Below are 14,399 nucleotides of genomic sequence, written 5' to 3' on the forward strand. Positions count from 1 at the left end.
TGTGTGTGCCTGGCACTGCATTCTGCTGCTGCCCATCTCCCATCAGCCCCATTTTTCCTGGTTGATGGCTGTGGCCAGTGAGAAATCCAGTCAACTGGTTTCTCAAGGGATCAGCTGAGCTACCAAGAGTGCCCAGAGGAAGGCCAGATTCAGCTGAGTGTTTGTGAGTGACGGGGATTAAAGGGAATAACCAGGGCTGTGTAAGAAAGCTCGCAGAGTACCTGGATGCTTTTGTTCAATTAGGTCATGATTCTAGCAACCTGGGCCTTAGTGTGCTGATCAAACATACTTTTGCCTTTCCTTTATCCTTAAATTGTTTCCTAAGCCTGCATGGAAATAAAGAAATAATCCTATCCCCATCTTCTTTAAAAAGCAGGCAGTGAGCTATTTAATACTAGCCACAGTGAGAATGCTGCTGTTTATATTTATCCATAAAAGCCTCCCATTTGATCAGATGAGGGCTGACTCCAGTTTGGGTCAGAAGGAAATTACTCCCTTTGTACAGGAAAAGTAGGAGGTCTGGTGGTTACAGGAACAGGGGGCTGGAGTTCAGGGTATGAAGTTGGAGCCCTTGAGAAAAATAGTAGTTATTAAAATAAAGGTTTTCCAAAGATCAGTCCAAAGAGTAACAGCCTGAGATTGTTTTCACAGGTTAAAGGGGTTATAGGTTCCTTGGCTCTTGGTTTTGGTTCATGAGCTCTGTATGTTATCTATCAGGGCTCACCAGACAGAGAAGTGGCATGCACATTTTTGTTGTTATTTCCAGTTGAAGAATATATTTACTATATCCATAATACCAAGATCAGGAAAAAAAAAGTAAATACTGTGACTGGAAGACCAGTGATGAGCTCAGAGGCAATGCAACCCTGGATGTAACTCAAGCGCAAGAGTTATGAAGGGTCAGGTCCATGAGAATATGTGCACACCCAGTTCACATTTGGTTCTAACTAGGCACCTAAATGTATTTATAGACCTAACATATGTGCATCTCCTCATTATATAGGAAGCTTGTAGCAGAACATTTGCTTTATTTTCTCAGTTTAATACCAAACTCTCTCAACCTTCTCCGTGCCTTCTCCCTCCATCATCTGAGATTTTGGTCTGGGTAGCTCAGTTTTGACTGAATCCTTCCATCTTCTTCTTTGTCACTGTGTATTTTTGTATTATGTCCTACAGAAGCCAAGGTGTTTGGTGTTACTATGAGGATTCTCAACTACAACTTCACTGATGATTTCAAGAATGCCAGTAGCTTAGCATATGAAGAATTTTCAAGACTGCTGCTTATGGAGGTAGTGCTAAAATATCTCTGAGTTTTATGCATATATAAGTATACATATATATGTGGTTTTGGTTTTTATTTTTTTTAATTTAAAATTTATTTAATATAACAGAGAATTTTATGCCTGGCTGAAATGCCCCTTGAAAATCCTCATTCTGTTTCCTGTGACCTTTCTTTATAACTGAATCAAAATTCAGCTGACTAGACAGATCAAAGCCTTGGCCTTATTAACAGTAGAACCAATGAGAATTTTCCCCTACTGAGGAGTAAAGGAATTAAAAATGCAGGCAACAAGGACCCTTTCCTTGGATCTATAGTTTGGCAGTAAACTCGCACTAAATTGACTTGAGGCTTTTTAATGGATTATTGAAATGACATTGCTGGCATTAATTTCAGTGCTGTCCTCTCAATAAATGTCTGACTGCTCTCAAGGGTCTGCCTTCTTTTAGGAAAAGTAACTGGATCAGGCTTTCTTCTCCAGCTCCATTCATTGCATGCACACACTTGACCATGCTCAGCTGTAATCAGCCATAAACAAAAGTTGAGTCATGAGGTCTATTACCAGCCCTCAGCTTCCAAAACAGGGGGGACATTGCAGGTGCAGTAATCTCTAGTTTTGCTGTAAGAGCAAGGCCCATAAAGAGGAATTGGGATCTCCATTCAAAACAAGACATTCCTAAACCAAAGTGTGACACATAAACATTTGTGAATATAAATGTGAGGAAAAAGACCGTTTCAAAGGCAGCAAAGAAGAGACATTTGCTCATTCCTGACATGGCTTTATTTCCCATCCGTAGCTTAGATTGTTCACATTTGTTGCACAGAAGGATTTTTGTGATTTAATCTTCTCTGAGACTAACGCAGACCTAATGGTCATAATGGGGTAAGGAAGGCACAGGAGCATTGCCCATCCCTGTTACCTTTGCCCCCTTGGGTGTTTGTGAGCATAACATTCCCATCTCATTTCCTCTCTCCTCTCTTGCCTTCCCACCCTGATGTCAGCTTAGACCAGTTACACATCTTGGTTGGAGTAATTTTTAGAGCAAACTCTGACTGAATGGGAGCAAAGCTGTGTTGATTTATGGCTCTACATTGTGTGCTCAAAGGCATTTTTTGAGGTGTATGTAGGAGCAAAAGGCTCAAGCAAAGAGATGCCTTCTGGAGATGGAAGATAAAACTGCCAGCTCCTGCACAGCTCAAATGTTGACAGCAGTATGCCAGCTTTAACGTTCAAAGTAGCACCATTTGGTCAATGAATGTGTCTGCTTACTGGTTTGATAATCAACCATGATGTAATTGTGATATTGCCTTGAAGCTGGGCTGTATCCAACACATTTTCTTGAAGTTACACCCTCCATTTTTTTTGTCTCTCGTCCTGAGATTTCTATATCATTGGACTCAGCTCCAAGTTGGACTTGGGCTGGTGAGTTTCAAATACTCCCTGTGAGCTAAAGCTATGCTCTACTGGTAAATGAAACATTTCCTGAACCATTCTCTGGCACTAACACCAACTGGCACAAACCAGACTCCCAGAGTCTGGAAGTGCAGAAGCAAACGTATAGGAGGCCTGGGACAAAAAGCTTACATAACATACACATCTAACATCAGTCTGCATGCAGATTTAGTGGGCCAGTTCAGTTGTGATGCTGGTAAACAGGAGCAAAAGGTATTCTGCTCTCTTGAGCCAAAATTAAGCTTGGTTTGTAAGACCAGTGGTCAGATGGGTACCATTTTCCAAGGATACCTATGTGCACCAAGGAGAGCCACACTTCTGTGTGCCTCAGTAATCTCTGAGAAGTAAGATTTCTGAAACTCTTTGAAATTTTTCTTTTTACAACATTTTCTATGTTATGTATATATAGATCTTTAAAATGGTACCACCATAGCTCAGTTTTAAAAGGAGCTATTCCTGTTGGGTTCCTAATCGCTGATGTGTCTCTCCTTTTGCTCAGCTTGAAAATTCATTTCCACCCAACATTTCTGCTTTATACAAATCTGGGAAGCTGAAAGTGCAGGTGGAATCCCTGCAAGCTGGAAGCATCATTGCGAGGCTCAGAATCACTGTGCAGGATCCCGAGTTTCCACTTGATGCCTCCACACTTGCCCTGGTGTTTTCTTACCTGCACAATGGCTCGGTGCTTTCGGTGGATCAGCAAAACACTGCAGTAGAAGGTAATTACTTATTTTTTACAGGAAAACAGGGACTGTATTTTGATGGTGCACAGTCTCACCAGCATTCTTCATCAAAAGTATTTTGTAGAGAGACAAAGTACATGGTTTGTTGCAGGGAAAACCATGATGTGAGAACTCATCTGTAGGCCTTTATCCGTAAACTCAGAAGGGGTCAGAAGAAGCAGCATTGGCTGTCTCCAGTACCTGCAGGCACTGCTGCCCTCCACTGTGTTCAAGGAGAAGTGGAACTCTTGGTTTCCTTATTGATTTTCCTCCCTTTCCTCTTTGTGAGCAGTTGGAAATTTGCCATATCTTTCTCTCACTGAACTGCAGATATGATTACTGTGGAATATTTGTAGCCTTTACATACTCATGGCCTCTAGACAGTTCTGTGCTTCAAAGCTGTGGGGCTGTATTTGGGCCAGAGTTTAAGAAATCTAACATCTTCATTATAGAAATCCAGCGAGAGAAATTCCCAGATGTCCTCTCAATGAATAGGACTAAAGAAACATGTATGGAATTTATGTTAAATGAGGCCTTTGTTTGATCTTTGTTAATCACCATTTTTATCTTCAAAGAGCTAAGTTCTGGCTTCAGGTTTTCAGCTGCTGGAGCCAGCCAGAGTTCAGAAAGTTGCCAAAGCCAACAGAATGGGTTATTCTTCTGTCCCAGTATACTGAACCCTTAAAAGCTTATTTACTGTGCTCAGGGAAAACTCCCTTTGGGGTTGTAGAGCATATGGAGGTAAAGGAGAACAGGACAGGAAAAAAAACAGGAAGAGACAAATTGCACCTGAAGCCTACAAATAACACAGTGGTTGTGGATGCTGAATTGCAGGATCCTGACGTGTGCCAAAATGTTATTGATCCTGGGCCCGAAAGAGTGGTGAGGGAAAAGACAATAGCTCTGAACTGTTCCTTTGATTGCAGAAAACCAGATGGGCTCCAGTAGCACCACTCAGCCAGGAGCTCAGCCAACTCCTCCTTATGGGGGAGAAAAAAGGGGGCTATCTCTTGGCTCTAACCAAACAGGCTTTTTTTGGTAGAAAATAAAGTGAAGGAGTGAGGTATATGAAGAAAAGATCTGTATAATGGGATGTTTTACTTCATGATTCCTGATTGTCCTGGGCCATGCCCTTTGATAGTACGCTCACACAAATCCTCTTGCAGCAGTGGTGCAATTCCACCTCTATCCATGGTGGAGCCTGGCCACCAAAAGGCTATGTGTTTGATTTAGTGACAGTGGCAGAGCAGGGAATTCAATTTTGAAACACCAAAAGCGAGAATTCAGAAGGGATAGCATAATTGAAGGGATTGGAGCAATTGCATCTTTCTTTGAAGACTCATAAAGTATTAAGTTTAGTGCCATGATGAACAGAGACACTAAAATGTCTGTCTATTGCGTGAGGCATGGTAGGAAAAGAAAAAGGGATGTGTGCTGAGTCAGGCCCAAGATCCACCTAGCACAGTATGATGCCCTCAGTAGCACCCAGGAGCCAGTTCCTGGAGAAACTGAAATAAGAACAATACAGTAAGATGTATGATGCTTCTCACTAATACTCTCTTAGCTACCAATTGTTTTCTGCTCCAGGACTCCCTGAATCCAGAGTGATTTCTGTGGGTTTCTCCTCCTTGGGATCTCCATGAACTCATGCAAATCTTTACCATCTGCAATATCATTAGTCAAAGAATTTCACAGATTTTTACCTATTGTATTTATCTCTTATAGATACAGTGGGTATTCAGAGCAAATGACAGTAAGCACGGAGAACATAACTGTTTTGGCCCGATGCATGACTGAATGTGGCCGTCACAGGTTAAGAAATTTGCTTAAAAAGCCATGCTAAGCCATGTGAAGCCATTAGCTATCACAATGCTAAGTGATGAGAAAGAAAACCCTCTGAGACAGTGGAGCCAGTGAACATAAATTATCTGGCAATCAGCACAGGAGCATCTCTCCGATGGTGTTTGAAGGGTCACAATTACTTCATAGCATAGTAATTCATTAATGAGAGCACTTTCATTGCTGATGCTTTAGTCAGTCCTGGGTACTTCTGTATTCCCTCCAAATGGCTTAGGCTATAACATAATTGGCAGATGTGGCCATAGGCACAAGAAATTGTCTAATGGAAACAATCTTTGATGCAACAATTATCTAATGAAGAAGAGAAAGAATGGAAATATTAGCTGAAGGAAGTAAAAGGGAAAGGCTGTCAGCACAGCAGAAAGATGAACTCATGTATGTGCATGCACACACCTTCTCTGTGCTTTCTGTTTCTAGACTGGGACTTTTCTTTGTTTCAGAGAAATAATCAGTCATTAATCCCCGCATGTCTGCAGAACAAGCAGTTACAATAACGCATTGTTCAAAACAGTTTTCTTGCCTCTGATCAGAATCATTTGTCCAAAGACACAGTTTTCAGTCTAGTTTTCTGCTTTCCCTCACTTACAGCCCTGAGGCTCTCAAGGTGTATGCACAAGGGAGTGCACACAGGGAGGGCTCACATGGGATTCACTGAGATTATTCATTTCCAGAGTATTTACCCGGCCTTTGCATGTTTGCTGGGTGCAAATGGTGATATAAGACTGCACATCTAAATCCCTAAAGAGTAAAGAGACTGAGCAATAAAATATTTCTATATGAAAAGAAGCATGTCTAACTGATCCAGAGCAGCTGAAGTTAGACATAAGGGACACCCTTAGAGCATATTCATGCACTGATGAACTAGGATCTCTTTCCTAAGACTACCAGAAGGAGGTCACAGTTTTACAGTATTATCTTTGACAAGAAAGCTTTTATAAAAAGAGTTTTGCCCTTAGCACTTCCTCTGTTATGAACTGAGGAGTGCTTCTCGTGGGAGTTACTTGTATTTACCTTTTATTGGAGGCAGAAGATTATTTGGATTACTTAATATTCTATCTGCTGGTAGCTAGTGGTAACAGTTCCATTCATTGCCTGATGTATCTGGAGGTACTGTATGCAGAACGTCTATGTACAATCTATGCTTTTGCTATAGCTATAGTACAAACTTAAAATATTCTTTTTCACATTGAATAAGTGTTTACTTTAAAAAAAATATTTTAAAAGTTTTTACTTGGAGAAAATATTTCTCAGATTACAAAGACAAAAGATTGATTTTTGGGCAAGAGAATAACAACACAGACAGTGTTGTGCATCACTCAGAGCCTGGCTGTCACCTAAGTGATGAGAAGGGAAAACCACATTCACAAATTCAAAAACTGAAGAAAGGACTACTTCAGGATTATTTCTAGCTTAATGCAGCCAGAGGGGAGGCTATCTGACCAGTGTTCTGGTTTTGGCCTTACAGACTGGGATGAATGTGCTTCTTGTGTGGAGAATGACTGCTCTATGTCTGCGGAGTGTATCAACCTGATGGGCTCATACACGTGCAGATGCAAGACAACCATGGATACCAACCCGTCCCGACCTGGAAGAAACTGTGAGGGTGAGCAGAAAACTGGCATGTAGTTTCCCTTTGGCATGAATGGTGGGAACTTTTTTCACCTCTGCTTTTACTGCAGCTATTTATATAACTCACAATGTGTATATAGATGCACCATTGCAGTCTGTGGCTGAAGGCCTACATATGACCTGTCTCTGAACCTTATATGCATCTTCAAGTGAAATCTTTGAGATCCTCCCTTGATTAGCTTACTAACTGACTGCTGAGGAACATAAGGCATACCTTTTCCTCTTTTGCTATGTCTGTGGCTAATTTCTTCCCACTGTAACGATCCCTGGCCTGCCAACCAGAAGAAAAGACCCAGGAATGAAATCTGCTTCTTTGTGTAGGCACAGACCAGGTTCAATATCATAACAACCACATACACCATAATGTGTTAATGAAATATCCAAGAACCATTTCTGTAACACTATTATGCATGGCTGAGTGCTCTCAGCCTCATTTTTAGGCCAGACCCTGTTGTGTCCTCATCTCGTTTGAGGTCCCATTTCAATGTGTTTGTTGTGTTTCAGGTGAGATTGTAGACCCTCTCCCTGAAACAGTGGCTCCTGAAAGAGCAAACAGCACAGAGTTTGCTCCTGAAGAAGTAAGCTCTGCAGACCCTGCTTCCCCTGCCACCACAGAGATGGTGGCTGCTACAGGCTCTGAGACTAGCACTGCAGTACACCTCCCTGCTGCACTGTCCCAGGGTGACGAGCAAGCACCCCGTGGTCATTCTCCCACCAGTGTTCCTCCAACCCCTTGGGAAAAAGGCTTGGCATCACAGATGGACTTCAGTAGGGACAACAGCCCCATGGCCGCAGGGGCCACAGCCAGCAAGGAATTGGCCATAAGTCCATCGCAGCAAAGCTCTATGGCAGAGGCTTCCCCTGGTGCATTGCAGCAGGTGGCTGCTCTCACAAATGCACCCATGGGCACAGCTGGGCAAGGGCAACTCAGTTTGTCATTGCTGGTGTTTCCAAATCAAACAGCTACCACCAGAAGCCACACAGCTTTTGATGCACCTCAAGCCAACTCTGAAGATGGCCCCAGTACAGCTCTGCTGGCCATAGGGGATGCCAGTGTTCCCACTGCCAACACCACTATAAAAGCATATGCAGAGATGGGAAGAGAGAACAGCTCTTGGTCTGAAAAACACCCTGAAGCCCTGGGGTCACCAGCTTTGCCAGGCACCTCTCCAGCTCCCAGCCTGACACCAGTCCTAGCCATGAACCGCAGTGAGTATGAGTTTGGCAGGGGCTTACATGCATAATGATTTGGCTGCACGAGAAGCAGTGCCTCACCTGGAGTCAGGAAAGACACACAGTTGGAATCAGTGGTCTGGGATAAAGGTGTCTGAAACTAGTTTTTCTATGCAAGAATTATTTTCTTACATGATCAGCACATTTTTCCTAAATCAACATGTCAAAATAATTCCTCTTTCTGCTAATCTAGTAGTCAGTTTCATAAATTTTTACTCTGAAAGTAGTATTTATTTGTTTGGTTTTTATTCTCAAAGCATATGAAGAAATAATACAGTGCGCTGAATGTGCCTCATTGAAATATGTGCTGTTTGTCCTTTTGCCACACATCTTGGTTTCTCCTGCATCCTCTGGCACCAGCATGCTGCAGCCATGGCTGACTATAATGTTATCTTCGAGACCCAGGAAGGCAAATGACCTGTCTTCCCATTCCTCATCCAGTGGAAGATGGATTAGGCAGAGCCCTGCAAATCCCTTGTAGGGCAGGAGTTGCATGGAAACCTTTTGAGAGCTGTAATTGAGAGTAACTAGGTTGGCGGGAGGGCTTAATCTGTTTGGGTTTGGGCAGATGTACTGCAGCTAATCAGGGGGGTTTTCTGCTGATTGGAGCTGAATCATATTTCAAGGTTAGAGTCAGATTTGGTCTTCAAATTATGGTTATTTGGGATGGGAGTGCTGCTGTCCCTGCCCATGACTAAATGTATTTTTTCTTTAGCGTGTCAGTAAGTGATACCTATTTCAGTTTCGTGTCTGCTTGTCTTTATTCCACTTCTCATGCCCTCCACATCTCTCCAGTCCAAAAATGCACTCCCCTCTGCTCCTTCCTCTTCCCTTCCCCTCTCTCCTCCTCCTGGGATCTCCACTCATCCAGCCCCACTTCTGCTTCTCTCTCATTTCCTTCTCCATGGAAAACCTATTTCAGCCATGTAAGTCCAGCTCTGCTGCTTCTCCAGCCTCTCTCGTACCACCAGTCTTGGTCACTGGTGGCAGCATCTGTACTTCTCAGTCCTGCTCAGCTCTGGGCAGCCCTGCTGATGCCACTGCTCAGCTTCTGCCTTCTCTCTTCTTCAGACTGTATCCTTTGCTCTGCCTGGCATGGGTGAAACCTGGGAACAGAGCTGGGAAAATAACTCATTTGGAACCTTGGTGGCCAAATGGAGGAAGCAAACAATTTTGGACCAAACAATATATTGACCTGAATTTAAAATCTCCCTTTACTCCTTTGCTTTGCTTTGTCCCCACTGCCATCTGTCAATGTAGGGAAAAGTGAAAAAATTGTTATTGTGGGGTTTTTGTGGCTGGAAAATAAATCGAAGAATTCTACACAAACAGGTTCAGTTTATAAAAACTTTTTTTTTTCCCTGAAATAAATGAATCCAGTATTCTGCCAAATGCTGGGAAAGAAGCTTGTGGAGGGATTATGCCTGGGGAGCAAGAAGATGAGCCACCATAGTGGTATCTCAATAGCCTTGTGCAGGAAATTGAGGGGAAAAAATGTGTTTGGTGAAGGTTAATATATAGCTCCTCCTTGTGGCGACATTTCTGACCTGGAGAATTAACCTCAGCCAGCTCTTCATGTTCTGTCAAGCATTTTAAGTACTGTTGGGTATTTTTTTTGTTGTTTGAAAATTGTTCAGAACATTTTCTCCTCTTGCCATCAGTTAAATGAACATGGTTTATCTCCTAAATTAATGTGGTTTATCTCCTTTTTCCCATGTTCACGTGACAGGACAAGCCATAGCAAAAAGCAAGCCCAAATCCTTTGATCTGACTGGTGGTGGTGATAAGGGTTCCTTTGGGATCAGAAGCATACTGGGATAAAGGAAGTCTGCTTCGGCAGCTTGCTTTAAGCAGGCAAAACCCTGTTGGGGTTCATCTTGTCTTACAACAGCTGTCTAAAATGTAGACGTGTAATCTCGGGCGGCTGTCTAGCCTTCCTCTGAGGTTGGAGGGAAGACATTGGTGCTGCAATGATTTGCCCTCAGGAGGGAACTGGTGTTGCCCTGTTGCATGTAGAGGCAAGCTGGGAAGGCTAGCTGAGTCTAGGAGAACAATTCGGGTGCTTGAACATAGCCATAGAGCAACATTTCAGATGCTCCAGAGGATCTAAGGTAAAGCTGGCAGATATAAGACTTCCTTCTTGAGAGTTATTTGGGGGTCAGACAGAGCAGATTAAGGTGCTGAATAATGTTTAGGCATTCGGGGTTTCGGCTACGTTTCAGAAGGCTGGCCTTCTGTTATGAATTGGTGCATACGCCATGTTGCTGGACATGCCGGTGACTGTCACACACTTGTTCAGGGACTACAGTCCATAAAACATGTATTTTAATTGTCTTTTTCTTACTTTGCAGCTGTCCAGAAGCTTAGTGGCACAGTACGGATAACAAATGTAAAATACTCTCTGAGCTTTAGCAACACAAGCAGTGAGGAATATCAAGCCTTTGCACACCTCTTTGTTGATGAAGTAAGTAGATAAGAAGGACATGTCCTATTACCCATCTCAGTGAAATCACGTGTACCATCTTTTTCCCATGAAGCCTATATACCACATCTGTAAGGTCTGAGTTCCCCTGTCTGAGACTGCAGGATGAGCTTGCAGCTGTGTTTAAGAGTGAGATCAGGATTTTGGGATTCTCTTGTGCCTCCATTTCCTCTGTTTCTCAAACCTGGTTATACTGGCTTATTGATTTCCTCCAGGGGTGTGGTGAAAAGTTAATGCATACTTGTAAAGTGCTCTGATATCCTTGCCCTGCACAGCACTATATTAATGAACTGTATCATTGTTTTGCCATTGTACCTTAGAGCTGGCATTTCTTGTAATCATCCTTGATTTTGTAGCCCTGTAGCTGGAAAGGGAGTGGTTTCTTGATAAGTCACCTCTGCCCTTGATTCTAATTAGAGAGCAGGTTATCAAAGCACTTTGTGACATCAGCTGTGCCTATAATGCTCTCATAATTCCCAGGCATTGCCTTTGATAGTATCACTCTCCTAATTTCTTAGGGAATTTATCAGAAATTTGTTCCTGCTGGTGTTTACTCAAACACACCTGTGCTTGGAGAACTGCAGTTTATGCTGGGCTCCTTTATAGCATTCCTTATCTCCCCTGCCTGTGTTTTTGGAGGCTTTTGATAACTGTGCTGATAACTCCATTGCTGACAATCATATGAATTCTCAAACCTCACAGAGGCCTCCAGAGACTCTCACTGTGAGAGGCGTTAAAACCTGTCACTGAAATACAGCTGCCTGCAGTGGGTGCACTGACAGCAGCATGCATTCAGGCAGAGGTCAGGCCAGCATGGGGTTAGAGACAACTGCAAGGAGGGAAAAGTGCAATCTCTTTAGCAGTGAATGATGTTTTCTTGGATATCAAATAAGTTTCCCATTGGTCATTGCTGGTTTGCACCTTTCTGGATGTGTTAGTGGAGCACAGCTTTCTCAGAGTTGTTTTGGCCTCAAGCTATCATATCACCAAAACAGTTACAAAATGAGAGTGACATGATTAGCAAAGTGAAAAGGGAGTAATTCTCCACTGACCTCACTCTCATTCAGCACCACTTCCTGCCTGAGGCTATTTTGGAATAGCATAGCATTAAAATGGACTCAAATGAATATATTTATTTTCTTCATTCACTAAGGTAACTTCATCCAGAAAATCACCAATGCAAATATATTAGGGAAATCTGTAAAATGATTGCACAGAGGAGCTAAAGTAAGTATTGTGTCAGTTTTACCCAGTTCTCTTTAGGCAGAAAATGATCCCTTTTGATAATAAGGCACTAGGTCCTTTTTCCAGCATACTGCTTTTGTGGATCAGCTGGTGAGATGTGTTAGTGTTGATTCCATCTACCTCTGAGCCACCTATAGGTTATAGCTGCATGGCCACTCTATATGGCAAAATATGTTGTGAGTGTTTTATTACAAATGTGTTTCTAGATGCAAAAAAAAAGAAAAAGAAGTTTAGGAAAACAGAAAGATCTGGATTTTTTGTTTTTAAGTTATGAGGAGCAGAAACTGATCCTTTACAGTAATAGAGGAAAGTCTCATGGGCTTTAAAAGTACTATCAGGTTCCACTTACGCAGACTTTGCCAGAGATATTTTTTTTTATCTCTGTGGAGTCACCATCTACAATTCAGAGCATTTATAAAACCTGATGTGTATAATGTTCTTTAGCATAGAGCTGCCCCAGCACTTAGGTGCCATGTGGTTAAATTGGCAGCACAGCAAATGGAAATACCATCCTTTGAATAATGTGTAGATGAAAATGAGATAAAAACTCAGTGTGACAACTCGCACTGTCATTATCCAGGCTTGTTTTACCTCCTTGCAATGCATCTGAAAAACAACATAGCTAAGGGTGAGAGAGCATTTTCTTCGTCCTGGGTTTTACTCAGCCTGTCATTTGCCAACAGCCAAGGAGAATATGATGGCAGCTAGGGCTTGTCCTCAGGAAAACAAATGAGGAAAACAAAAGGTTTGAATTGAAAAGGCACTCACTGAGGTGCATTAAGTACCTGAGTGGAAAAGTTGTTTTGAATGTGGGTGTCTTAACTGCTTCGTAATATCTGAGCTAATGATACCCTTGGCTGCAGTGATCATAATGTTCTAGGGTCTGGAGTTTGCAGTCTGGCTGAACATGCTGAGCGTTAGTACTAAGACAAAGGTTTTAGAGTTTAGAATCTTGTTTAGAGTTTAGAAGCTCGCTCAGAGCTCAGTTCGGAGGGATTCTGTGCAAAGCTCCCCTGGGGGCTAAAGGAGCTAGCAAGTGCTGGGAGATTTTTAAGAGTGCTCTCCTTGGAAGCACAGAAACAATTCATGTAAAGGTAAGGAAAGTGGGCAAAGCAGGAGATTGTCTTGGCTTAACTGTGAGCTTCTGAGTCTGCTCCAAACCCAAGAAAAAGCATACCAGAGATGGAAAAGTGGATGGATACCCATTGAGAACTACAAGGGCATTATCAGGATGTGCAGAGATGCAGTTAGAAAAGCAGAATCTCAGATCAAACTAAAATTGGCCAGAGATGTCAAAAACTACAAGAAAGCAGAAGCACAAGGAAAATACTGGCTTGCTATTGAGCAGGAGAGGTGAATTAGTTGCCATCAATGCTGAAAAGGTGGAGGTTCTCAACACTTTCTGTGCCTCTGTCTTTACCAGCAGTGTTGGGACCCAGGTCGTGGGAACAAAGACCCAGGTTGATGCAAATGCAGACCCACCATCGGTGAAGGAAGACTTGGTATGCGAACTGTTACAGGAGCTTGACCCCTACAAATCAATGGGCCCTGACAATATCCACCCAAGGGTGTCTGGCTGATGTCATTGTGAGACTGCTCTCCATAATCTTTGTGAAGTCATGGAGATCAGAGGATGTCTCGGAAGACAGCTAACATTGCCCTGTCTACAAGAAGGGCCTAAAGGAGGATCCAGGGAATTATTGGCTCACCAGATTTACTGATAAGTGGTATGGAAGGTTATGGACTGAATCCTCCTGGGGGCTATCACAAGTCACATAAAGTACATGACTGGGAGAAGCCAGCACGGATTCACCAGGGGCAAATTGTACTTGACAGAAACGGTCACCTTCTGCAACAACAGTAACCTGCGTGGTTAATGTGGGACAGGCAGTGGACACTGTCTGCCTGGATTTCTCCGAGGCTTTTGATGCCATTTCCCACACTCTCCTCCTAAGGAAACTGACATGTTACTGTCTAGATGGTGGGTGGGGAAATGGCTGATAGGCTGCACCCAGAGGGTGGTGGTGAATAGTTACTTTTTGAACTGGCAACCTCTCACTAGTGGAGTCCCCTAGGGATCATTATTGGGCTCAGCGCTGTTTAGGATCTTCGTAAGTGATCTGGAAGATGGGATCAGGTGTACCCTGACCAAGTCTGCAGATTATACCAAACTGAATGGGGAAGTGGACACTTTGGAAGCAAGAGTCACCCTGTTGGATGACGTGGATAGGCCGGAAGAGTGGGCTATCAAGAACCTTATGAAGTTCAACAAAGACAAATGTAAGGTCTTGCACCTGGGAAAACATAATCTAAGACTGCAGCACAGGCTGGAATCTACCACGATGGGGAGCATCTCTAGAACCTGGGGATCCTGGTGAACAGCAAGCTCAATGTGTGTGAACGGTGTGCAGCTGTAGCAAAGAAAGCAATAGGAAGCTGGATCAAATCAACAAGGGCATCCCCAGTAAAGATAAAAATGTCATTATTCCATTCTGC

The 14,399-nt window shown here is 43.0% G+C and overlaps 1 protein-coding gene across 1 annotated transcript in view; it reads left to right on the top strand.

The window, feature by feature from the left end:
- The window catches only part of UMODL1 (uromodulin like 1), a 49,421-nt gene that overhangs the window by 17,937 nt on the left and 17,085 nt on the right, over positions 1 to 14,399 (top strand). The window contains exons 9-13 of the mRNA XM_061359354.1: positions 1,177 to 1,289; positions 3,232 to 3,451; positions 6,780 to 6,917; positions 7,448 to 8,152; positions 10,528 to 10,640. Of these exons, the coding sequence (XP_061215338.1) occupies positions 1,177 to 1,289; positions 3,232 to 3,451; positions 6,780 to 6,917; positions 7,448 to 8,152; positions 10,528 to 10,640 (1,289 nt within the window). The remainder of the gene's footprint in view (positions 1 to 1,176; positions 1,290 to 3,231; positions 3,452 to 6,779; positions 6,918 to 7,447; positions 8,153 to 10,527; positions 10,641 to 14,399) is intronic.

This window comes from Neopsephotus bourkii, unplaced genomic scaffold (genome assembly GCF_033783945.1).
Source record: "Neopsephotus bourkii isolate Nb327-2 ecotype Australia unplaced genomic scaffold, CSIRO-AGI_Nbou_v1 NB_962, whole genome shotgun sequence".
NCBI classification, from domain to species: domain Eukaryota; kingdom Metazoa; phylum Chordata; class Aves; order Psittaciformes; family Psittacidae; genus Neopsephotus; species Neopsephotus bourkii.